The 26,240-nt window shown below is 39.7% G+C and overlaps 1 protein-coding gene across 5 annotated transcripts in view; it reads right to left on the bottom strand.

The window, feature by feature from the left end:
- The window catches only part of RBPJ (recombination signal binding protein for immunoglobulin kappa J region), a 160,800-nt gene that overhangs the window by 45,336 nt on the left and 89,224 nt on the right, over positions 1-26,240 (bottom strand). Inside the window, exon 1 of one of the 5 annotated variants that reach the window (XM_065837053.2) lies at positions 20,944-21,007. The exons of 1 other annotated variant lie outside the window; for it this stretch is intronic. In XM_065837053.2, the coding sequence (XP_065693125.1) occupies positions 20,944-20,963 (20 nt within the window). In that variant the 5' untranslated portion in view covers positions 20,964-21,007. Of the gene's footprint in view, positions 1-16,281; positions 16,304-17,013; positions 17,037-20,609; positions 20,639-20,943; positions 21,008-26,240 lie in introns of those variants that run through there. 3 more of the 5 variants (XM_071807380.1, XM_071807378.1, XM_071807376.1) reach the window with 3 other exon arrangements.

Genomic DNA, 26,240 nt, shown 5'->3' with positions numbered 1-26,240 from the left:
ATAAAAAAAAACCACACTCAATTTAAGATTCCTTTATATTCATATATTCACGTTATTATTTATTTTTGATTGATTCCCTAATAACATTGGCTCAAATGTTCAGTGGAAACTGCAGATTTGCACGCACCTTAGCAACTGAGTTATCAGCTTGAAAAATCAGCATGGCAACACAATCTCAATCCCTAAAACACAATATAATTTGGCTCAGCTATTGTAACTGCATAAGGAATGTGCAATATAAGGCTCATTAGTCTTATCTGCATCCACTGAAATAAAAAATGAGAGACTGTTAAGAAAAAGGAAAACATCTGCATGTAGTTCACAAAACTGGCTACTAAAATAAGGTATACTGCTAATACATAAAAACAGTCTGAAGCTTCCCCATGTAACATCCCACATTCACAGCTTCCAGTGACAACTACTTTGCTTGGTGTGCAGTTATTAGGATTCCTCTTGTCCACCTAGCACAGTAAATTTCCCCTTGTATCTCACCTTGCATATCACCTATGAATATACCTTTTGCTAGTGAACTTAACTTTTCTTTCTTAAGAAAGTGATTCTATGTCCCTTTCTAAATCATAATTTAAGTACAAGCAACTCTTTAAAAAATAAGCAGCTACCTTTTAAGAAATTAATGTTTTAAGTATGGTAAGAACAGAGCTATTGAATAATAAAGCAGTGCTTTTTACAGTTACCATCTGCCCATAATTGAAAATAAGATTTACTCTGAAGAAGGATTTTTCAGATGCATCAGGAATCAAATTTAATAAACCTACTGACTGTTACCGTTGTTGCCCAATTACTTGACAGAAGTCACGATTTAGATAAAAGATGAGCCTTTTTAGACTGCTTTCCTGCCAACACAGGAACCCTCCACTATACTACAGTAACTGAGGATTTCCTCAGTCTTGCTTTCAATGATTGAATGTCTGCACTGCTCAGAGAACAGCTTTCTCTCTTTTAATATACCTTAATTGGAAGATAAGCATTCACATTCTGTGCAAAAGGCAACTTAAAAAAAAAGTGAACAAAAACCACAAAAACTTAAGGCTCATGGTTTTCTTTGAATTGCCATAGTTCACTGTAATGCCAAAAATACATAATGGAAGCAGAAATTGTGAATGATTTTGCAAAGAAGTGGTAAAGAACCATACTGAACTTTCAAAGGAGGAAGATTCTCAAAAAGCCAGCCTAACCTCACTAGCCATAGAGGCAAATACGTATTTCTTTTGAACATCTCTTAAAGAGGTAACAGGTTCTTGACAGGGATAGTCATTGGTCAGTTCAAAATTTCTAACCACTGCTCTATTCAAGTAATAAGTTAATTACTCTTCCATGTGCTTTTCCTTACTCTATACCCACATAAACAAAGAAGCTTCATTACTACAGTGACTGCTTCCTAGCAGAAAAACAAGGAGCACGTACTAATCTGTTCCTAAGGGGCTTACTGTCCTGCTCCAAGCTTCTCAACCAGCTTCCACTGCACCACCTGCAGAGCTCAGACCTTCAGAGGGAGCCAACTCAGCCCATCAATCTGTCACACTACTAATACACTGGGAAGCAGAAGAGACACAGAAACCAGCGTTTTGGATTGCAGAAAGATACTTGGTCATCTCAGCAAATTCAACTTCAACAGAAGCCAAAAAAGATCACACAGAAGAAGCAGCTAAGCTTGTATTCTCTTGCATTCTAGCAAGCCTGTAACTCTCATGGGAAAGAACTATGTGTAAGAAAATAAAACACAGAAGAATTCTTTAAGGAAAACGACTTGCAAAAAACCCACGACTTAAGCATAATTAAGAAATCTTACTAGTAGACTAACATCCTTAGTCAAAGTTTAGCTTAGGACAGTTATAAGACTCTCACCCCAAATGCAGTCAGAACTTAATGCAAAATGACAGCTAAGTATACTAACATCTGTAAGGTTTAAGCTGACCAACTCAGCCAAGTCTTGCTGTGACAGTTTAAGTCACCACTGTCACAAATGCCTCTCCCATCTCCCTGCTAGGTCAGGGTAAGCAGACATGTCTGTGTCCCAGCCACTCCAGTTCACAGGTAAGACTGCGGCTTCACAGGCAGCAGAGTTAATTTGTCACCACCAAACACAAGACTTGCCTGCCAGCTTCTCCCCAGCTACGCTGACCCACCATACGCACCAAACCACAGCACTTGTCAGACCTTCCCACAAACAGATACAAACCAGTAACCCAGAACAAAAGTATATTTTGGGGGAGGAGGGAATGAAAGGAAGGAAAGTGAAATTTATTGATTCAGTCACGAACCCAGCAACTGCCAGCATCACTACAATGCAATGAACAGGAATACTTTGAGGAGAATGGGACCTCCCACTTTGATAGCAGCACGTTATTAGGAATCTGGTGCATCTTCAGTTTAGACCCACTTCACTGTATTTTAAATAATGTAATTAAAAAAAAAAAAAACACACAATTCTAAAACAAGATCAGTAAAGGGAATGTATGGAGCTGTAAGGTCTGACAGCAATAGAATATACAGTGCTTGGCTCACCAAAGTAAAAGTTTCAAGAGCCATTTAAAAAAAAAATCTTTACCATATTCTCATACGTCACCTTTAGGAAATGCAGGCAACTCCCTACCATCTCCTTCTTCCAACAAATCAGCCAGTTGAGTTAAATTTCCACTTTTTATATTGTAGAATATTAAAACCAAAAATACAGTAGTATTACAGTCTGTACCCCTCTCATTTCCTTTCTTCCTCCAATTTCCATAGTGCTCTAAACCTTCAAAATACAAAATGGAAGCAGTTAAAAGGAATTGCTAGAGTTATAGAAGCTTGCTTCTATGCAACTATGTCTCATCCACTGATTCTAGACTTGCAAAACAATTCACAAATGGTATCACCATGTAAGCAGAGAAGAGGTTATCATCTCATAAGCAGGTTTCGATGCAAACAATTATTTCCAAATTGGCAAATAAAATTCATCTCTTCTTTAGATTAAAATGATGACACAAACCCTGTGAATACATATACTTTTTAACAAAGCCATATTTTACACCAACTTGTTTTAAAAAATTATAGGGTTTCCTAGATTTCAGATTTTTTTTATTGCATCACCCAGGAATTATGTAGTTACACTAACATTAACTGGGCACAGTTGCAAAATGAGCTGTCAGTATCCTCAAATTAATCAATCTCAATTATATTGTTTTGTAATTAAGTTTATGAATACATCATCCCATGAATACAAAAACAGCAGCAAAAAACACATATCCCAAAAAAGAGGGAGAATTAGAAGGCTCTTTTTCAACTTTCTAGGACAGCTAAAGCATTTGGAGGCCATTCTTCATCATCAATCTTTTCCCATGTGGTTGTGCTAAAGATCTCCAACTGGGATAATTTTATATAAGCAAATTATTGTTAGACTTTTAAAGTCACATAACTAGACAGTAAAATTAGGTTACATTCCCTCTGCAGTTTAGAAATATGTGTTTTAGTAGATTTTAAAGCTTTGGATGGGTTATTGTTGAATTGATTCACAGGTAGATTATTTCTATGACTTCAACAGATTAATATATACTTCAACTACAGCCCCTGCGATATTTACTGGAGCATTCCCACATAGGAAAGACACAGAAATTCAGATTCCCATTTAACAAGTACTTTACTACTGAAAGACCAAAATAGAGTATGTATACCAAGCAAGAAGTTCCTTTCAATTACTGCTATTTTTAATTGAAAAACTCCAAATATTTAGAAGCAAACTGCTAGAGAAACAATCTCCACAATATCTATCACCAAATACGATAATACTATTAATAACTGTTGTAGTAAATGGGTCAATGATTCCTGAACAAGATAACTAAACGGACATTCCAAAAATACATTTTTACTCCTCCTTATCAGAGTACATTTACAACAACCATATGAAAAGATTAGACTATGTGTCTGGGATGTCACCAGGCTAACACCTTATCATCCTTTCTTCTGATATTATAACGTTACAGTTTTCTTACATAGTTACATATGCTCCTATTGCGCTCACATAGCTTTTACGGGACACTTTGCACAAGAAAAAAAATCTCCAGAGCACAAATTCAAAGCAGTTATTATTGTCCATTTTTTTAAAATAGAAGTTGTGTGAATCATACTTAACTCAAGCAGCCTTGCTTTTCAGGTTTGTCAAGTTTAAACTCCACACAGATGCAAATTACTGGTAAAACTTCTCCCTGCATCTTAATGAGGTACACTATAAACTATGAAGCCAACTTGAAAACAAGAATGTTTCTGAGACAAATTTTACTTGACCTAGGTATTCTAAGTGGTTAAGGAACTAGTATTTTAAAATAAAGTTTTACCCAACAGCACCTAACTTGTGCATGATCTTGAACCCTTGACTGCTACAACACTAGTTTGCCAGAATAATGCCTGTGCTGGCACAGATTCTTGTGTAAGGATGTGACTGCATGATAAGCGTGCCTAAGCAGCGTTGCAAAGACTCCCAACCGCTGTGCTCTGAACCCAACTTCTTTTCAAAACATTGTCTCATCCTTTCACGTACATTCAGGTCAGAAGGAAAAGTAAATTGCCAGAACTATTTTGAAGTACTAAACAATCAAATTCAAGATTTCAGTTAGCAGCTACTACCGTCTCAATTGTATCTTGACCAGTTTAAAAATGATTACCAACACAGGACTACTGAGTGCGCAGTACATGGAACACACTAACTCACAGGGAGATTTCCGTTCTGCAACTCCTGCCTACTGCTGCTTCAAACCGGGCAGCCTGAGCTCTCCGGGAAATATGGGAAAATCAGACACCAACACAATCATTAACGTTCAGCAATCATATAGATAAGCTGCACTCCTGAATTAAAACATGCAGATGCCTGTGAGGCCAAGACGACTGAGCAAAAAAAGTCTCATCCTAAAGAAAATCAGATGAGCTATATTAGAAGTTACAACTTAGAATTCAGCAATTTAGAGAGATGGCATCTTTTCTTCCAAGGCATTAATGGATTCTGGAAAATATGGACACACTAATGTGTCCACAGAACAGGCATACAATTCTACTAACAGCTAGTACTCCTTCTTTGCTTTAGTTTCCCAGTTTACTAAAAAATTAAGCTTATGCTATAAAACTGATCAGCTATCCTTGCAATAACTTTGGAACCCATAAATCAGTTTTAATTAAGTTGGAAAAAAAAAAAAAAGGAATTTTTAAGAGTAACTAAGTTGCTGCAAATATTATGAAAACTGGAGGCTGGATAGACATTTCCAGAACACTGTCATAATTTAAAAAGACAAGCAGAACTTGGAAATTACATACTGTTTCACAGCTGGTCACTTCGCACATGCCATTTGGATAGATAGCAAGCATATGCCTTAGCTATACTACAGCTACACTTTGCCATTAGGCAGGAAGGAGCTCATGGTATTGTCCCATAAACTTCCTCACCATACAGGGAACAAACATATAGGAAACACAAGTTCTTTAGTCCTACTGTTTATAGAACAACTTGGAGATCAAAAAAACCCTGATACTTGACAACAGCATATGCAAAATGCAGACTAAACAAAAGAAGAAAACTCAGAATGCCAACTTTAAAGTGCTTCAATTATCTTATACGGTTATGAGAAAGTTTAAATACTGTCAAAACAACAGTCACACATATAGAATACCACACCAGCATTTCATCTTACAAAATTCTCCAATTTGTTATCTACATGCTGTTCACCCAGACGTAAGATATATAGAAACCAACTCTTCGCTCTACAGTCATATTTTAACCAGAGGGTCTCCAGAATTTCTACTGACAATAATAAATTATGAAATGCAACTTAACTGTTTAGTTACACACAATTTTAGGGCACCTCCCTTAACTGTATTTTTTTAAACAGCAAAACCCATGAGTTCCATACTAAATTTATTAATACCTATAAACCTCTTGGAACACGCATCAAATTATGTTACGTTTACTAGCCTGAAGAAAGCCTAATAAAATATTCTGGCAATTTAAAGATAAACACCAGAAAAGTATATCACTGTGTAACTTATATATTTATTTTTTATTTCCCCAGTGGTTCACGGGATGCTGTAATAATTTTGTTTGCCAAGACACCTACCATATTACTTATGATGGTGTCTAGCTCTTTAAATAGATGGTATTGTTATGGGGACAGAGGAAGAACTGCTGGACTGTTTCTGTGACAAGAAGAGTAGTGGGAGAAGTGAGAAGTGAGCAGCAGGTTTGGAAGCCTAAGGTATTTTTCACTTCTGTTTTGTATTTTTTCCACATACACAGGAAACTCCCTTGGGGGGAGAAAGACCAACTCCCCTACAGCTAAATACAAGAACACGTGTAAAACAGAAAAGCCATTCAATGTTTCCATACCTTAACAAAAACAATTGGACAAAGATTTCAACCCTGAGAGAGTGAAATCTAATTTTCCCACCTCCAAACTTTCTTCAGACAGTCTTTGTAGTAATAGAAAATGTAAGAGAATCAAGAGACAAAAGAATATTAGGATGCCTTAGCACACACATACACATATCATCATCTACCTTTGTATTTAGAGAGTTCATTCTCTTCCTGAGCCCAGACTACTGTTCATCCATTCCCCTCCACTCCCTTTTGCTGCAATGAGGAAGAAGGGCAGAGTTAAGACAGTCCATATAGAGGTGCAGGGCCTTCTGCTCCCACAGCTAGTGGATGCAGGGGTTATTCTTACTCAGATCAAGTCTCCAGCAATCCATTTGTCCACCTCCAAGAGCAGGATTAATGGACAGCTGAAGAACTGTAAGAACCAGATGACCCTAAATAGTACTCCCCTGAACATTCTGTCTGTGACTATTTTCAGTTCAGGGGATTTCTGAGCCCAATGTTGTCAGGAATGAACACAGCTTTTATTAATAACTAGACCTCACATAGTCCAAGCATACTGTATATAGCAACAGACACACGCTATGTGCTTTGGAGACCAGCAGGGCAGAAAAGGGACCAAGGGAGAGTTCTGCTGCAGAACAGGGCTACACTTAGATGTGCAAGGGAATCCCAAGGCAACTTGGCATCATAAGTATGATAAGCCTCAAAGAGTCACTCCACCCCAGAACTAAAGTTCAGTTTTAACACATCAGCAAAGCCAGTTTCATACTGGAGTTACACTAGAAAAGCCTGCAAATCACATGGCTCAGAAGCCGCAGACACTCACTGCTGACCCAAGTGCTGTGACAGAATGACACAGCTGTCCAAAGGTGTGCACAGAACGCCAGCTGTCAAGTGCAGTACGATAATACAAATACCAAATACTTATTAACATAATAAATTACCAACAGTAAGGGAAAGTATTATGAAACTCTACTAGTCAGATAGTTGCTTTTCAGAAAGATAATTTAAATAAGTAAGAAAACAGTTTCTACATCTGAGGGTGCCAAGCAGTTTTGCTTTGGTACCATGTAATATAGCCCTGCTACCAGATGTTTCTAACTTTTCTGAACAAAATAAGACTTTTCTTGTTTTTAATGGCTGCAAATTCAGCTGGGGGGAGGAGAGGGGAAGGTTTTGGTGGGTGGTTTGTTTGGTTTATGTAAGTTTTTGGCCTTTGTTTGTTTGTTGTTTTTAGGTGCTGGTGGTTTGTTGTTGGTTGGGTTTTTTTTCCCAATGAGGAAAGGATTTTCCCATTTTCCCCAGAGACTGGCAACTACAAAGCACAATGTCCTTTATGCAATATATATTTTTTAACTACACAAACAATGCCATGACAGGTACCCAACAGCTGCTCAACTATGCTATTTCTAAGAGTTGCAGTATCTAGTTAACCATGCCAGCATACCTTGGGACAAACCTAAAATACACTCGCCATCAGCATATGACTCTTCACAATACACAAGGAGTACAGAGAGGTCCCGAGAGCTCCAGTTATTCTGCCTTGTTTTGTAATGAAAAACAACACACTTCATCCTTTCAGGTATACTAGAGCCCTCATTGAAAGGGCTCCCTGAACCTGCATGACACCAAACAGATAAAGTTTGCAAGCAGTATAAGTTACAGGTGAATACAGGCTACTTACAACACCACCACTGTGCCAACACTTAGGGCACTTTGAACTCAAAGTCCTCAAGAAGATACTTCTAACAGCTACAATTAACTGTAGATACTGTAGAAAATGGACAGAATAAGGAATTAAGAGGACTGAAAGGGAAAGGTAAAAGCAAGTGGACAATGCAATAAATAGCCTCAGGCAGAAGAAAATGTAGTGGATTCCATTACAGATTATTTGGCAAAGGAGAAGCTGATAAACGACTCAACTCTTAGCAGAACAGCATGAAGTTGCTTTTGGCTTCCAAGATAGAAATTAAGAAAGCAGCTGAAAAAAGGAAGAGGCCACAGACAAAAGAAGCAATGAAGATCTGGGACAAAGCCCAAGTGTTTGCTTCCTGTTTCTCCAACTACAGTCCAGTGTTGCAAGACTGAATGTTCGAAAGGCTGCACACATCAAGACTCTGGTTGGAACTATTGTTTAATTCCGATATCCAAAGCACATGCCTATTTGATTTTTTAAATTTTGTTGCAAAATGAAGGGGGGAGGAGGGCTCTAGCCAAAGGGCTACATGAGCTGCTTAATCACTGAGAGTAAATTGAGGCTTACTGTTGACAAAAAAAAAAGTGCACCAGTGTTACATATATACTTCAGGAATACCTTGACACTAACCTTTCAAACATATATTTATTTGTGATCCAACAACAGTAGACAAGTGTATCACAAAATCTACAAACTACCAAAAATTCCTTCTCTGATGAGAACAAATGTAGGATGGACTATTTCAACCAAACTGGTAGTTTTTAACCTATATTAAAACACCCCAGTATGAATACTATTTCTTAAAAAGTGTTGAGAAAAGCAAGTCTAATGTTTGTACTCAACCTCTGAACCAGGGAAAAAGAAAAGTTACAATTTTATGCAGAAAGTTACACACATACTTTTAACCCATCTTATGTTAGGAGAAACTACCTGCACAATAAACATTAATTCAAGTTGTATAACTAACAACCTGAAGTTTATCTGTATATACACACCCCTTTTTGGGTAATGCTTATTTACAGAATTTAGCTTTCAAAAACTGGTCTCAGCTTTCCTTTGTTTGCTTCCATCACTCCAAAAACAATCCTTTCTTCCACTTCTGTTGCTTTAGAAATGCACCATGCTAGTAAGAACAAAGTGTCCTGGTTCTTCACAGCTTTCAATATACTCCCTGCAAAGCCACTAGCAATAGACTGCAGTCTCTGAATTCATTCAAAGTTCTATTTTATCCATGCCTCTTGGAGTAGCAAAAGGATAACAGAATAGTTTCCCATACACTTCTAAGATGATGAAGAGGACTGAGACATGTCAAAAGAGAGAAGGGTAGTGAAAGGAAATAACACAATTCCTCCAAAATAAAGTGATCCTCTACTGTGATCCTACCCCTCCCAAAATACGTTTCCTGCCTTCACAATATTAACATTTAGGATCTCTCTTTTGCCATCCCCATATATAACTTAACTTTCTTCATCTCTCTGAATCAATGTTTTGTCTTTTGTTACACAAGATATCTGGGGTTCTTGAATTCTTTAGATTCTGTTTGCTTTCCAGTCCTCACCAGTTCTGTAGCTGGGAGACAAGCAGCATACCAGTGCTCATTAGACACCCCCTGTCACGATTGAAGACACTGATATGGCCAAACTCCAAGTTCTAAAAAGCAAGAAAGAGGGTTTAGACTTGACCTAATATATACACTTGTTAGAATTTCACACTGGTTACGTACTAACACTGACTTCCCCATTCTGTAGCTAACGGTGGGGATGCTCAAGCACACCATAAGCTTTACAGGGCTACTAACAGCAAAAATTGGGAGGAAAAAAAAGGAACATGACAGATCCAGAATAAGTAGCAAGGCTGTTGGGAAGTACTCTGGAAGTACTGCTCTGGACAAAGGCAGGTAAACACAGACTGCCCAGGAACAACAAGAACAGGGTTTATACAGAAGCCTGACAGAAAAAAGGGGGAGATGAAATATTCTTGTGTACTACTTCATGAGAATAAAAAACAAGATGTAGAAATAAAACTTATCGAGGTCTAGTCGCAGAATTCAGAAAAGAACAAGACTGAAAGCAACTGCGTAAAATTTTAAAAAGACCAAAACAAACTCACGTTGTTTCAGTATGCTGTATATATAACAAAAGGAAGCAGAATTGCAGAATTGACCGGATCTAAATTGGATTCAGAGGAAAGGAATGTCAAGCGGTGGCTATACACATTTTTTAACTAACATCAAAACAAAAAGGAGAAAATATTACTTAGGAAAGCAGTGTGGACACTGGTAGAATAGTATTTTTTTTTTTTTAAGTAATATCATTACTGAAGAAATTGCATAAAATCAGGACATTAAGTAGGATATAATCTATCTTCAGAGAGTACCTTAAACAAGAAGATCCACAATTTGAATCCTATGCACCAGAAGCACAAAGGAAAACTTCCAGTAAGTGAACAAGTGGCTTATCTCTACAGATGTAATACTCATCACTGACTAATAACTTTTGGCACACATCGGTCTGTTGCTTTTGGGGTTCTTTAAGAACTGTTCTAACTGAAAAACTTTCAAATTTGATCTCATGCAATACAACTTGAATGACTATGCAAACTAGCAACTCTAACCATTCTACTTCTAACTTTAAGTGCCATACAACAACACGGTAAAACAGCTAAGAGTCAGTTCAGGTTTTCAGATTGCTTGCCAAGTATTGAACAACATTAAAAGGAAAAAAAATGAGATTTTGTCCACAAAAACTACCTGGATGAAACACTGGAAAACCACTGGATATGTCCAGAGGGTTCTTTCTTAAAGATGTTATTTATATATGGAAATTCAGCCTACATTCAGGGAACATACACAAAAGGACTGGCTTAAAATTCTGCCTTGACAGGTACCTTCAGCATATGTTCTGAGCTCACCCTTTACTTACTGCAGTCTCAAAAGCCACACATAAATGCAGCTAGTCAAAAAGAACAATTATCCTTATAACTCACGGAATACAACAAAAAGAGTTGTCCTATACTTTGTAGTAGCCTTTAACACAGGCAAGTGACTTGAAGAGCCTGCTCTACTTTTCCTTTGCTACCATTTGAAGCATGATTTCTGACTTCAACAAGCTAACTGTGAGTAAAACTTCTCAATAAGACCTTTTTCAAACATTATTTCATAATGACTCCTTTGTTTTGCCTGTTAACTATTGTGAAATACAGGTGCTTTGCCCACTGCAAATAAAAATACAAAAAGTTCTGAGGTTTGTATTAGTGTAGTTCTCTTGTTTGTTTTAACACAGTTCTCAGTATTTTGAGAGTGCTGCTATCTAAACATCAGCACTGCAAACACAAATCTTATTTATGGTATTATCAAAACTGAACATGAACCTGGTCAATTTCTGTATTATTTATTAAAACAGATATTAAAATAAGTCTTTATGCCTTAACCTTACTGTATCTGATGATCTTTACAACAAAAAAAGTCTTCAGATTTAGAGAGTTCTCTATTTTCTAACTCTACATAATATAGCCGCCTGCCACTCTTGCAGAAGAACTAAGAGGCACATTCACCTCCATAATCAGCAGCAAAACTATTATTATTGGGAACCACTCCTGTAAAATTAGTACTTATACAATGATTTCTCAAACTTTTACATGATCATTACGATTCAAAGTTAGTATCACCTGTGCAGACTGAGTTTGTCATAATGCATCAAGCATGCTACAGGCCTCTTCTAAAGAGGAAGTCTGATCCCAAATACTTATTTTGATTAACTGCTCTGCATAGCTGATTTATGAGAGATTTGTAACACACATGTAAACAAACCAAAACCAACACCAACTATGCAAAACCAAAAAAAATGGGATGCAAAAGGGGGGGGGGGGAAGCACACACACAAAAAAACTCAACACAAACAACAACAACAACAAAAAAAACACACCACACAAACATAAAACAACACCCCAGGACTCTGTGCTGGCAAAGAAGTGCTGAACAGCAGAAGAAAAAAAACTTCAGCCAAAAAAATACTTGGACAGAGAAGACATGTCCAAAATAGTTTTGCTATATCCCCCTCACTTCTGGAAGATATTACGTTATTAAGGATTTTACTAGTCATCACTGTATATCTACTACAAAATTAAGACAGAGTGAAAAGAAACACACACATGCAGAATAACACCAGTCTTTCAATAAAGCTTTTGCTTTTCTGAAGTATTGAAGCCAGAACTAGGTGGTTGATTTTGAAAGCGGTAAAATATTTTGAATTTTAAAAATAAATACCTATGCAGAATAATATATTCTACAGCACACTGCAGCGCCACTTCATTTTCCCTCATGACACATTCATCCACTGATCATGTCCCACCCATTGCTTTTACATCTCAATTATGTAAGAGCAGCAGCCCTCTAGTGTCTATTCTAATATCCTTCACTATTACCAAAACACATTAATTACGAATACAGTCACTCTTGGTCTTCCTTATCATACCTTTCTGTTATGCAGACTAAAAACCTAAAAAAGTCTGATATCTTCTGAGCATCTTTCAGAATCACAGTTGGGAGAGAAGACATGATGCCACCTGCCAAAACTCAAACTCTGAACAGGCCATAACCACAAAGAGCAACAAGAACCAAATCAGGAGAGAGTAATTCCATGTTCACCTTGCCGTGGACTCTGCATTTGACCTTGGCAAGTCACTGGGTTTTTTGTGCTTGTTTTATCATGTTCAGGACATGAAGGGCTTTTAGGCAGATGGCTGGAACAACAACAACAAAATAACTAAGTTTAATTATTATTTATTCTATTATGCCAGGTCTTAGAACTCTTTCACAACGGCATAAATTCAGAGTGAGTGCAAGCACCTCTAATTCTCTAGACCTTCATTTTGAAGTTTCTTTTACATAAAAGCATTGGTGAAAGCAGTAACCCACTATTCAGAGACCTCCTGCACTGTATCAAAAGCTTAGTTTCACAAAATCTTCTGCTGGGCAAATAAGTTTAACCTTATTTTCTACGCTGGCAGTTCCTAATCAACAGCTTGCAAAAGAAACTCTGCCTGCAAGATCCTCTGCCACTGTTCCCAGACAAAATTAAATTACAGAGTTAAAATAAGAGCTGCCAGGAAAGGTATGATATTGCCAATTTTTTTTTTTTAATCCTGTGCCATTTCTATGGTCCAGCAAAAACTAGGGTCCAGTATTTTACACAATTCAGTTCCCTCAGGCTTCAAAAATTCTAAATTTCATGGCTGCCTGATCAAGTTTCATTCAGATACCGAATTTCCTGGTAATCTCCCAAAGCACCACACACTGGAAATGTGCCACAAGTACAGCTTTGAAAAAAACAAAGTGCAGATGAAATGTTCCACAGACCAGGCAATACTACCAAGAATACCAATAGAAAGACTTTTTTTCTGGCACATACAGAAAAATGTCCTTACTCAAAGGGAAAATTACAAATGTTCATTCTGCTACTTGAACAACTATAAATAATTAGATTAACAATCAAAAGACTGACTAGGACCAATTGCAATATATACCTTTGAATCTCACCTACCAGAAGCAGAAAAATTAAGTAACAGGTGTAATCTCACACAGAGCAGTCAAAAATGACCTTTTGCCAATACAGTTTGTTACATATTAACACAAGTGTTCTGAATTTTGAATATATTGATTAAATGGCACTTCATACAAGGTAGTCATGCAATTACAGTGAAAAATAGATAGTTCTTGCTCCTGCATAAAAAACAAATGAGGAAAAGTTACACCTTAACGCCTTCATGTTTTCCATGTGAAGCAATGAAAACAACTTTGTTTAAATAATTACAGAAATATATACTTAAAATCAACAAGAATATTTTCAGGACTTATCTACATAAAAAGACACATTCAAAAAAGAGCCTCACAAACTTACTGAAGAAACGTGCTCTTGACTGAAATGTTCAGAATGCTTTAGAAAGAATAAAACATGCCCCAAGCAGCATGCCATGCATTGAATAATCTGATTAATCAAAATAGCAAAACATTATAATGATTATACCTTGTGGTCAAAGTTTATAGATTAGTCAAGATTTTCAAAAATGTCAATGGAACACAAAAATAGTGTTTATTCTTGTGAAGTTATAGCTTCCATTGTAAGGATCTAAAACTGCAACCTTAATCAAGAGATGTCTTTAATTTGCATATACTGAACCCCCCCACCTTCTCTCCTTTCTTGGTAAAAAAGTTTACCATTGCAAATATGTAGTTTATGCATTTACAAGCAAAAGAGCATGAATATACATGGCATATATCACTATCTGGCTAAACTCTGGTTGAAGAATATGAAATATTTTTCAGAAAACAAAATTATTTTAAATCGTATACACAGGCTCTGAGAAGTTGCTTATGATGTTACAGAGAAACAGGCCATGAAAGAGTTTCCTTACTTAACATTTTTTATAAAAAGGTAGCAACCACAAGATACAAACACACATGCGAATTATGAGTAGGGAGCACCACAACATAAGTAGAAGCCCAGGAAATGAGATAATGTCAAACTCTAAGTTTAGCACTTACTTTTCCAAGACTCAGTAAGAATATAATGATATGGAAATTGCTAGTTTCTATTAATAATTTTCTCTTCGAAGAAGTTTTGTGCTATTTCCTCTTCTGAGTTTTTACATTGGAAAGAGAGGACTATAATTCCATATTATTTCCTCGCCTCATATAATTTTAATTATTATTGTAATTATGTTCAAGACACATATGAAAAGTGTTCAGTATTAGAAGATTATAAGCATTTCCACATAAAAATAATGAAAGTTCAGCAAGATGAATAATATAATTTTACACCTATAATTACAAACTCACTTGAAATACTATAGACTTAAAAGGTATATCAAGTTTTGTCAACAAAATTAAGATTTCACCTGACAATACAGCTAGTGACATTTACCTTTTTCCCTTCTTCATCTAAATACACAGGAAAAAACAAGCAACTCTTTAAAAGCACACAGATACTACAATTGCTCGATTAAAAAAAAAATACTGCAATAATATAAATTTTTAAAAATACACTTAAATGTATACCTTCCCTGTGAAATGCTCTTGGGAGGCAGTGATTCAGCACATTACAGTTTCATATGGGTCAGTTAATGATGTGCTTGCAATTAACATCCAAAAAATTTAGGGTGGCAAGTTTTGCAAACATAGAAAACGTGTCCTGAAACTTTAAAATTCTGCTGACATGATTTGCTCTCCAAATGTGAAACTAATATTTTGCATAAACTAAATGTTTTATTCCCAATAAAGAGTCAAATGTATTGCATAAAATGGAATACCTGTTTGTATTAAATATGTATCTTTCAAATCTAAAATTACCATTTCTTCCTTCAGTTTTATCAAAAACACAGTGTAGAATAGGTATATATTGCACCTTAATGTACTCTTCACCAAAAATGAGTTACTAACTATAAAACTTTTTTTCAAAATCTTTGTCTATGAAGGCACCACAGGTCTTTTAAGAAGGCTTTATAAGAAGCTATAGGCTACTTCATCTTCTTTTCACATTATTTTTAAATATAGAAATTGCTTAAGTTCAAATAATGAAAAACAATCCTAGAATGAATTATTACTGCAGAGTAGAAATTAACAAATTAGAAGAAAGAAACTCTCATTCACGAACCCATGTTCATTTATGCAACTCATAGTATGGAACAGCATACTTAACAGAGAGTTCTCTGCAAAGAGATATCAGCAAAGGATATTGCCTTTTAACTAGCCATAAAAAACACACACATATCATGTCTAATAAAACAGTCTACAGATTATTTCCGGAGAAATAAAGCTATAAAACGATTATTTTCAAAGTTTCTTTGTGCTCTGCACCAACCAGAATAAGTCAGAAATCACAAAGAGCTTCTGAACGCAATGAATAAACAATGAAAGCAAATAAAACCCAAAGCAAGACCTTAACTTCATAATATTGTTCCTACTGAAACTACAAAAGGTTAAAAGCATATTTGCAAGCATGTAAGAAGACTCCTTCAAAAATATAGTGCTCACAAAGATTTCCCAATAGCCAGACTTAAGACATTGACATGCTCCTTGATAACAATTTAAATGTTAGTCACACAAAACCATCTACTCATTTGATTGTAAACAAGTTTTCCCCAACTTTTAACACTCATCATGTGCATATACACAATACAATATCCGTAGTTATGCCATTACTCAAATCTTAATAAGCACTGCTTAAACCTCCAGTGATAGTAAAAACTGTAGCCTGGAGAATTCCATCCTTGAATTCTGCTTCTGTAGTCTATATAATCCTGTTTCCAGTCCTTGAGCTTCACTGAAACCATTTTAACATCTCTTGCAGCCTAACCCTGTGATGAGGCTCAGAATCAATATATAATTCTTATCTTCCCAGATTTGTCAATCACCTGAGACTACCAGTAATGCTTCTTTTCCAGAAACATTCTCCCTGGTTTCCTTGGCATGGTTACTGCCATGATTCATCCCTTATCATCCTAATTGTTCTTTCAGTGTGTCCTCCTGAAGGAGACTCCTCATTCACCTGTACTATTTTATGAATCATTTAATAGGTTTGTCTTACATTCCTTTCCATTCTCTTTCACTTTATCCAGAGTCAGGATTCAAATTCAACTATTAACTCCCTGCCATTAATCAGAAACATACTTTATACTTCATATCTCCCATGCTGCCCAAGCTAACACCTCTGCTTGTGTCTGTCTTTGTACAGACGCCTGACTACCACCTCAGTCTCAGCAGACAAAACACAGGTCTTACTCTTCCTATCATTGCTTCAGTTTCCTTTCCACCACTGCAAGTCACTGACCTTCAGGACTCTTAACTAAGCATCAGCCCTGAAACCACAGTTCTCTATAGCTCTTAGAAATAATCTGGTTCCAAGATCCTGGCAATGCCCACCACATCACTAAGATATGCTTTTAATAGCCGAAATTTTACCCTGTGACCACAGCAGTTCGCATCTGAACTAATGAAGCATCCTTCTTCATCTCTCAAAATCCAAAGATGACCCTGTTCTATTTATTCTGAACATTCCTCTCTAGATAGCTTTTTTAGTCTAAGGTCAGACCACACAAGTCTTTCCCCCCTCCCATCTACTGAGCAGCATCCACTTCACTCTCTACTTCAAGACCCTTACTGGTCAATGTCCTCATCCTAAAATTACTAATCAGGATGTAGATGAGGTTGAAGTTTTGATAAACTGTTATATTTTCATCTCTGAACTTCTCTTCCATTTTCCTCGTGGCTGGGAAAGCTCCACAAATGAGTACCTTCTCCCTTTAAAAACTTCCTACAAGTTTTTCCACAGTTTTCATTAAAAACAAACATGCAAAACAACCAGATGGCTACCACACCTAGAGCACTACAATAAAATCCACGGCACTGATGCCAAACATTCTCCCGTGTCATCCCGATCTGTCCTCCCTTACCCTTAAATCGTTACATATTCTGGGTGAGGGAAAACCTCTTAACCACAGAACTTTGGGATGACTAATTCAGACACATAACTTAAATAGTCTGATGCTCAGAAAAGTGTTACTAAAACAATTTTCTACTTCACAGTGCCTATGGAAAACATCATACCAGTGATAAGCCGACTCAGTTGTTTTTGTCTTTCTCAAGGCTTCTCAGCCTGCATGAAAAATACTCCAAATATTATCTTGTATGCTGCTATTGTGAAGGGTTTTGCTGCTAAACAAGTACTCAAACCTTTATCTAGCATTTTTCACTTTTTTTCTACTCTTTCTAAATTTTGTTCACTTGTCTGCTGGTATAGGAACCTTTGCAAGGGTTTCTTGCATTATTTTCTAGTATTTTAAATATCAGGTTGTCCCAGACTACAGAGAAGATATCATTCCATATTTATGTCATTTTCAAATGACACAAAATAAAGTTCTCAGGATTAGAAATTCTCTCTGTCATACGGTTGTATGAGGCGTAGCACAGAGATTTTCAAACTAATTGAGACCTACAAATATTTTTGTAGTATCAGTAATGGTTTAAAACAAAGTGTCTTGCACTCAAAACATGCTCTAATTAAGTAACACTTTCATTAACTTTCTCATCTTAAATTGATGAGTTTCCCTAACCATTCACAAGAAAAAGCAAAAATTCTCCACAACCTCCCAAAATACTATCCTACTATCCCAGTCATAAATTAGCCATTTCATTTGAAATAATAGTTCAAATAGTTAAGAATTCATTTTCAGTTACTTGTTTCATGTTTCTGTGTACTTTCTCATTATATCTAGATCTGCCACTGTGTAATTTTGGCTCAGTCACACTGTATATACAAGCAATTTTGATCAAAATGTTCCTTGTGATGCAAGTAGCAGGAGTATGCCACACGTTGCAAACAAGAAACTCCTAATGTACCCTGACCGCCACACAAAATTACCTCAGTGACCTGCTACTACTCCATTCCAACATCACTTAAACCTATGTACCATAATTTAGACTAAGGCACACAGTTTTCACAGGGAGGGGGGGAAAAAAAAAAAAAAAAAAGTAGTTTTCCATTCAGTTTACACTGATGGCAGGAAAGCCATATGCTTTATCTCAAAGTTTGAGAACCTATAAGAACTGCAAGCTGTCCATGAAAATACATTGCAGTATTTGGGTATTACATTCTTCAGTTATAGCTATTTAGTTGCAAGCACTTTTTTCTTGTGCAAGTCAGCTTTTACAGAACAGTCTAGAAAGAAAACTGTCTTTACAGTCTTGAAAAAAAAAATCAGCTACTGAAGTATCATCAATTCTTCATCCTAATACAGACATCAGAGTCATACTCCAAATATAGGTCATACAATAAAAAAATAGAGTCCTTAATGTAATCTAACCATAACATTAAACAAAGTTAACAGACTTCATTTTACCAACAGTAAAAATATTTCACAATAAGAAAACAAGACTACTTTTCAGATAATTGTTCAACTTACAGGTTTTGAACAACAAATTTAGCATTAAAATCCTAAACCACACAGTTTTTCACACTCTCCTTAAAATGCTATTTTTCCTAATGCTAAAATTATTTGATCATTTATTTAAAAAACAAACAAAAGGCTACAGTTGTTCTTGCCAACATTTTAACAGATCTCTGAGAGAAGGATAAAGGTAACATCACCAACATGAAAACATTTCTGACAAACCTGCAATAATAAATGAACAAAAGGAAATGGAGCCCAAATATTCAGATGAGTAAACTAACAGAAACGTGGAAAAACACAATCACTAACTAGAATGCAGACTAACACTTATAGCAAACTTTAAAAGCATTTTTTCCCTTCTTTCAACTCTAACCTCTAAAACAGTACACTCCATGAACCATAACAAACAAGACCAGCTTCCCTAAAGAACATTTAATTGAGAAAATGTGTATGAGCCACAAGATGCCTTTATCAGGATGGAAATGAAGCAAAAGATTCTATTTAGTTTTCGACAAACAAGAGTGAGGAATTGGAAACAGTACTGCAGCCAAACAAAACAACTAAATACCATAATGCTACCTTCTCCATGAGAACAAAAGCATCAACCACCAACTCCACCCCACCCCCAAGCAGGCTGTTGCTCTCTAACCACACAGCCAATGCTGCAGACAATGTAATCCCACAGGGAAGACAGAAGGTCACAGACGCACTGTGAAATCATAAAATAAGGTCCACGTTTTAGAAAGACACAGTGGCACTTTCACCAGTCAAGATTTCATCTGGAACAAACAGGTAGAGTACAGAAACTCCCTGTTCTTGACTGTCCCTTCCCTCAACACCTAGAGGGAGATCACACGTGCTCAGCATAGTCCAAAATTAAGGACACAGCACCTACAATAAGCAGCAGAATTCAAGATGTGGTGAGGATAGCAATATACAATGTAATACTGCAGGTGAGATTGCGTACCAGCAGTGGATCTGTTATTATTCACCAGCTGTAGGTGTCTAAGAGGGTGTCACTCACTACAGTGACACACACTGCAGCTGGCTAGCCATGATTAAGTATTACCCAGTGTGGCTGAAAGGGATGGTAACTATCATTCATCATGATCCAGCGTGGCTTAGTGGGGTGGGGAGGCCGATCTCCTTCACTGCGATGCAATATTAGCAGGAAGGCAACTAAGAAAACTCAACAAAGCCCTAGGAATGGTGCACACGGAGGAACCTCAGCCCCCCAGCCTGACAAGACGGGTGTGGGACGGCCTGGGACGCTCGACCGAGAGCGCTTCACCACCGCTCGCCACAGAGCCGCTCCGCGAACCGGGCCGGGGCCTCCGGCCAGTCCCCGCCGTGCGAAGGGGCTCAGGCAGGGCAAGAACACCGCGCTCAACTTCTCCTGGCCGCAGGAGCCACAGCCTTTGTCCGAGCGCTCCCAGTCTGTGGCCGAGGGAGCCCGGGGGTCCCCCTCCTGTGGCGGGATGCAGCTGGGGCGACAGAGAGGGGGGACCGGCCTGCACCAGCCCCGGGTGCCCACCCCGTCGGGCTCCGCTGTTCTCTAGGAAGCCCTCAGAAAGGGAACCGCTCCGGAGCGGCGGGATGAGCACTGACCCTGCACGGAGTCCCGACCGCGGTATCCGTGCCGGAGAGAAGGAGAGCAAAGGACGCGCCCAGCCCTGCCGGGACACTCGGGCCGGGCGGCCGCCGGAGAGCCCGGCCGCTCGCAGCCCGTCACCCGGGGGCCTCCTCCGTGCGCCCACCCGGGGGGATCCCAGCCCCCCGGGGTTTGCGTCTCGGGTCTTGCCCCCGGGCCGTCCGGAGGGCAGCCCTCCCTTCCCCACAGCGGCGGCAGAGGCGCCGGCGGGCGGGAGCAGCGTAGCCGGCGCCCCAGCACCCCCAAAACCAGGTGGCTCCCGGCGCGGCGCTGAGAAACCCCCGCACTTACCCTGTCACAACAGGCGCCATCTTCCACAAACTCTCGCCAAAACTCCTACTCTCGCGAGAGCGCCCCCCTCCGCGGGCCCAGAGCGCGCGTGCGCGGGCCCGTGAGACACGCGCTGGGCGGGGAGCGGGGGGACAGCGCGCGCCGCCCACTCAGCGCCCGGGCTCTCCCTCAGACACAACAGCCGAGGCGTGGGAACCGCGCCGCTCTCGCGAGAGTTGGGTGCCGCCGGCCGGCAGGCAGAGCGGGGAGCGGGGCAGCTCTCGCGAGAGCAGAGCGCGCGGAGCCCGAGGGGAGGAACTGAGGGATTCCCCCTGCCCGCTCGCGCGTCTCTCTTCTGCGCCTTCCCCCGCCGGCCGGGAGGGACGGGCCAACGCGAGGGGGTGGCCAGGGAAAAACTATTCGGAGCGAGGAGGCAGGGGAGAGGTGACTGACGAGGCGCTCGCTGGAGCACCGGCGAGGGGAACTCGCACCACCGCCTCCTTTCTTCCCCCCTCGCGGGAATGGCGTGTGGGACCGCCCGCCTCGTGCTGCCTGCGGGCCCGGCACGTGCGCGGCCTGGCGGGCTCTGCGCGGCGCCGCTGTCCTCCGGGCCCGACCTCGGGTGGGAGTCCCGGAAGGGGGCCCGTGTGGGTCTCGGCGTCGTGGCCTTCCCTGCGCGCCCCGGCTGGGCTCTGCAGCAGGACCCGCGGCCTTCGGTGAGTGGTGGGGGGAGCGTGCAAGGAAGTGGAGTGTACGAGGAAGACGGACAAGTTTTTTCTCTCAGCATAAAATAAATATTCTCACAGGAGTTCAAGCTGGAGCTTTTGTAGTTTTGTCAATCACTGACGCGCCCGCTCCATGTGAATCAGTTAAATGGTATAAAAACAAACCCAAGCTGATAACTGTTGAGCAGCTCGAGCTTCCTACCAGAGCTGTGAGTAAAGTCAAAACCCACTGACTGGGATTCACCTATGTCGTTGCTTTTTATACCTCTGTCAGGCTGCACAGACCAAATGTTTTGTCATCATTCCCATTTATTGAGTTCAAAAATTAATTCATGGAGAGCTCAGGAAACAGTGGGAAATGGAAAAGAAATTATTCTCTGAATAGTGAATAAAAACTGAACAGTAGGAGACTGGGGTCTAGAGGCAGAGCTATGAGATCTGTTAGGTTTCTTACATAGTAATATTGCATCACTTTTTTTTTGTTTTTTAAGTCAACTTTAAATGAAAAGCCTGATTCCATAATTTTGTTGTCATCTGCAGTCAAAATGCGTAACATAATATTTGTTTAGCAAACAAACATTTGGGGTCTGCTAAGACTCCAACCAACAAAGCGAACATTGTGGTGACCTCTTGGATAGGTGGCTGCATACAGGCAGGGACAGAAGGTATCTGCAAAACGGAGTTACCTGGATGAGCTCCAACATTTCAACATAATAAAAAAAGAAGACCCCAAGTTTGGATTCGTTTAACAACATTACCATTGCAAGGTGAGGGTCTGATTTTCCATTAGAAAACAGTGTTTGAAAATGAACCCTTTTACATCAAGGATTGTGTCCAGTCTGTTCAGCTTCCTCTATGTCTTTAGTGTAACAGGTCAATCTAAATTCAAGTACAAATGCAACATTGATTTAAAGATCCACTGAGATTCCAAAACTCACATAATTTTTATTACTTCACCTGTGCTGTCTCCCGAATTAGGAAAAAAGATAAAATTTCAGTAATCCCGTTAATATGATTTTGGGTTTCTCTCCCACATATGCTCTCTGCTGCTAATACTAATTCAATGAATAATGTCTCAGAAGAGTAAAATCATGTTTAAAGAGATTGCTTGGCAACAAAGTTTGCTGTAATTCTACTCGCTGTACAAACAGCTATTGTTTGCTATCATTAAGGGACTTTCCCCATCGTGATTTCCCCCTCCTCATTAGGTATGAAAGGACTTTGATTGGCTCCCTCATAGGCACAGTTCTCGGCAAAAGCACAATGCATACTGGAAATCCTCTGTATTGTTTGCAAAGAGCAACTCATAATCCCCTTGGAAATCTCTTCCTAAAAACATCTTCTCTCTATTTTTTTTCCTCCCAAGGCTAAAGTGTGATCTCAGCTTGTGCTAGCTCCATTCCATTAAGAATCGTTTCTGGATATTTGCCATGGACTGTCTCTAGATGGTCATTTTCTGGGGCCCCTCTTTTAGTGTGTTTTGAATCAAACTGGAAGGTCTAAAAATACAGCACACAATAATCTGCAGTGTCTAGACTTTTAGTATTATACAAAGAAGGCATTTTGATTAATAACCAGGTTAATTGGATACTGGAGCAGTTATATTATTTCAAAGAATTAATAATTACAGAAACTATTGTAGTCACTGAAAGTGGTACATTATAAAACAAATAACCATTGAATTTTTTTTTTCTTTTTGGTGATAAGCAATCTGTAGTTCAAAAGGCCAGGAATACTATTCAAGTCAAAAACAATAGCCTGAAATTATGTGAGTAGCCAGTGGAAGGAGAGATAATAAAACCAAAGAGGGTTTTGTAATATTGTTCATACATTGCGTTTTCTTCTTGCTGTTAAAAGTTTGTATTTAACATAGTTGAGTGTGAGCAATTCCTGTTGAATTTTCTGGAAACCAAAAGCATCTAGTACCTTGGGGTACTAGGCCCCGCTTTCTGGTCTGTGACGAATATGAACACTTCCAGAGCTGAGGTAGAAAAATTTAAATAAAAGGTTTGCATCATTTAAAATTTTGTGTTTGCTCTGCAGATGGGTAGTTTGACTTTTTGATTTAAGCCCTGCTGATGTTGGTGGAAGGGTTGTGAACGAGGCCTATTGCTTCAGGGACAATTTGGAGAAGCAAAGCTTGGAGGCGCCTCTGAAGCATGTGATTTCAGCAAGTGTTGGGGTTTGCTCTTCTAAGCAGATGCTCTGCCATGTGACTCCAGCTGTGTGCTCAGAACCATTAGCCGCCTTTGAAAACAGAAGGCTGTTAAAGAAGGAAATCCAGTTTACTCTCACTTGTAAACTGGAGGACAGGACCACTTTCTGCTTCTTTGGATTCACAGACACGTGCAGATGTGGACAGAGCCAGCTCCATGACTCTGTGCCAAGTGGATGCCAGGACCTTCATCTGGGAATTCATATGGTTCTCCCAACCCCTCAGGGTTTTACTTTGGGTGGAAAGAGGAGAAAAGGCAGGGAGCAAGAGGCCACAGTGTCCTTATAGACTAGGCCTTCCCTGTGGACAGGGAAGAAGTTCTTTAGTCTGGAGGTTGGTCTCCGCAGTGGTACTGAGGAAGCGGCTGGCCAGCAGTGCTTGAGCAGCCCAGCTCTGGAGCAGAAGGGCCGACAGGAGCAGGGAGCTCTGGGTGCAAGCTGTCATAACTGAGCTGAAGATTTCAACATCTTGTTCAGCCAGTCCAGACCAAACTTTCTCCAGCTCAGCTTTGGCTCTGGACTTCCCCTAAGCTCATTCCTTTGGGCACAGCACTAGCAAACATGCTGGCTGGCTTCTGGATTGGCAACTGCCTCCCGCCTCGCTGGCTTGGAGAAAGATGAGAAGACAACAGACCTGCATCTATTTGTGTAGAAGCACCCTGTGTCTCTTATGTGCTTAGCACAAGCATATAAGAGACATGCAAGGAGACAAGAGTGTCCTTCTCAGCTGAATCCATATTCTTATAAAAATAACTCATAGTGTGTCTGGTAAAATCCTAGCTATTTCTAAAGTCCAGTGACCTTAAAAAACATTTTAGGTAGTAGAACCACACAGTTAATCTGAATCTTCATTATAAGCAGCAGGTTTATCTTGAGATGTTGCAGTTTGTATCTGGTGGTATAAATCACACCTTCTAGTGGTAGGTACTGTGATACAACCTTGCTGGAATTTTAAAAGCACAGGATGTACAATGTGGTTTAACCACGTATCTAGGAAAGAAAATAAACAGGCAGTTGCCCACAGAACCTATCTTACATCTGAACTTCAGTGCATATGCCAACAAAAGTTATCACTGCAGCTGCTAGCTGGGCAGCTCAGTGTCAGAAGTGCCTCTGCTGTTTGAAATAGATTATATCGTTCAGCATAGCTCAGAGGGTTTGCAACGTTGTCTTGAGGATGATAGAAAGGACGGGCCAGTTAGCAGTCTGCAGCAGGAGTGTTGTTAAATAGTTTTTCTTGTGTGTCATAACCTCAGAGGGGACGTTAGCGCAAAGAAAAATCTGAATCTGCATCTTAATGCCATTTGGGGCATAAGTGTACCTTCGTATGGTAGTTCCCAAAAGCTACAGTCAGACTGAGGCTTCACTCTGGCATTGCCTTGCAAACAAGTACAGTCCCTTCACAGAGGGCAAGATGCAAGAAGTGAGCATAGCAAACAATAGGAAGGAAGAGGGGGAGGGAATATGAGGTTAACAGTAATAACATCATGTGGTTATGTAGGTTAACAGTGTGAACAGCTTGATGACTGACTTCTATAACCTCTTATTTTTAAATACTTTTCTAGAACACACTGTTAAGACACTTTGAATTGTATTAAATTTTGTTCCTCATCCTATCTCAGAAAAGTATATTCACTTATTTTCCATTAGGTGAAGGTTGTTTGTTTGTTTGTTTGTTTTTTAATTGCATGTAAACTATCCTCTCTCTTAGTTTTACTGGACTCCTCGAAGAGCACATCTCTGAGCCTCTCTTACGCAGCACTCCTCCGCTCATGCTCATGGTGCTGTCCACCATGGAAGTGTGGCACTGCATTATTCCCTTATGCCCACTCTCCACGCACAGCTCTCCACATGCAGCAGTGATGTCTGTAGCAGCGGCTGCTGCCATCAGCCTCCCCATCCTCCGGATGCCCCTGCAGGTACCACCAGACTTCAGTGAATATGTGCATCAGCTGGAGAGTAACATGTCTTGGAGGCTGACCGAGCCTGCCCAGCACCCACTGGGTATATCCTGCCCCTGCACCCCAGCATCCACAGCCATCAGCAGAGCGGGGGTTCACCGGGCCAGGTACCTCCTGCCCCTGCACCCCAGTATCCACAGCCACCGGCAGAGCGGGGGTTCACCGGGCCAGGTACCTCCTGCCCCTGCACCCCAGCAGCCACAAATACCAGCAGAGCCAGAGTTCAGCGGGCCCCGCCTGGGTGCTGCCAGGGGCTCCCACGCTGCCCTGACCTCCTGCCATGGTTAGCATCTGTACCCACCAAACCGGTTCTAAGATTAAACCGCAGAACGCAGGATTACAAAGTCATTACTGACAAGCACTACAGCAGGATAAACTCCATGTGTAAAAATCTCCATGCTTCCAACACATGCTAGAG

The sequence above is a fragment of the Patagioenas fasciata genome, chromosome 4 (assembly GCF_037038585.1).
Source record: "Patagioenas fasciata isolate bPatFas1 chromosome 4, bPatFas1.hap1, whole genome shotgun sequence".
NCBI lineage: Eukaryota > Metazoa > Chordata > Aves > Columbiformes > Columbidae > Patagioenas > Patagioenas fasciata.
The sequence above is the reverse complement of the archived record's forward strand: the minus strand, read 5'-3'. Positions and strand labels throughout refer to the sequence as shown.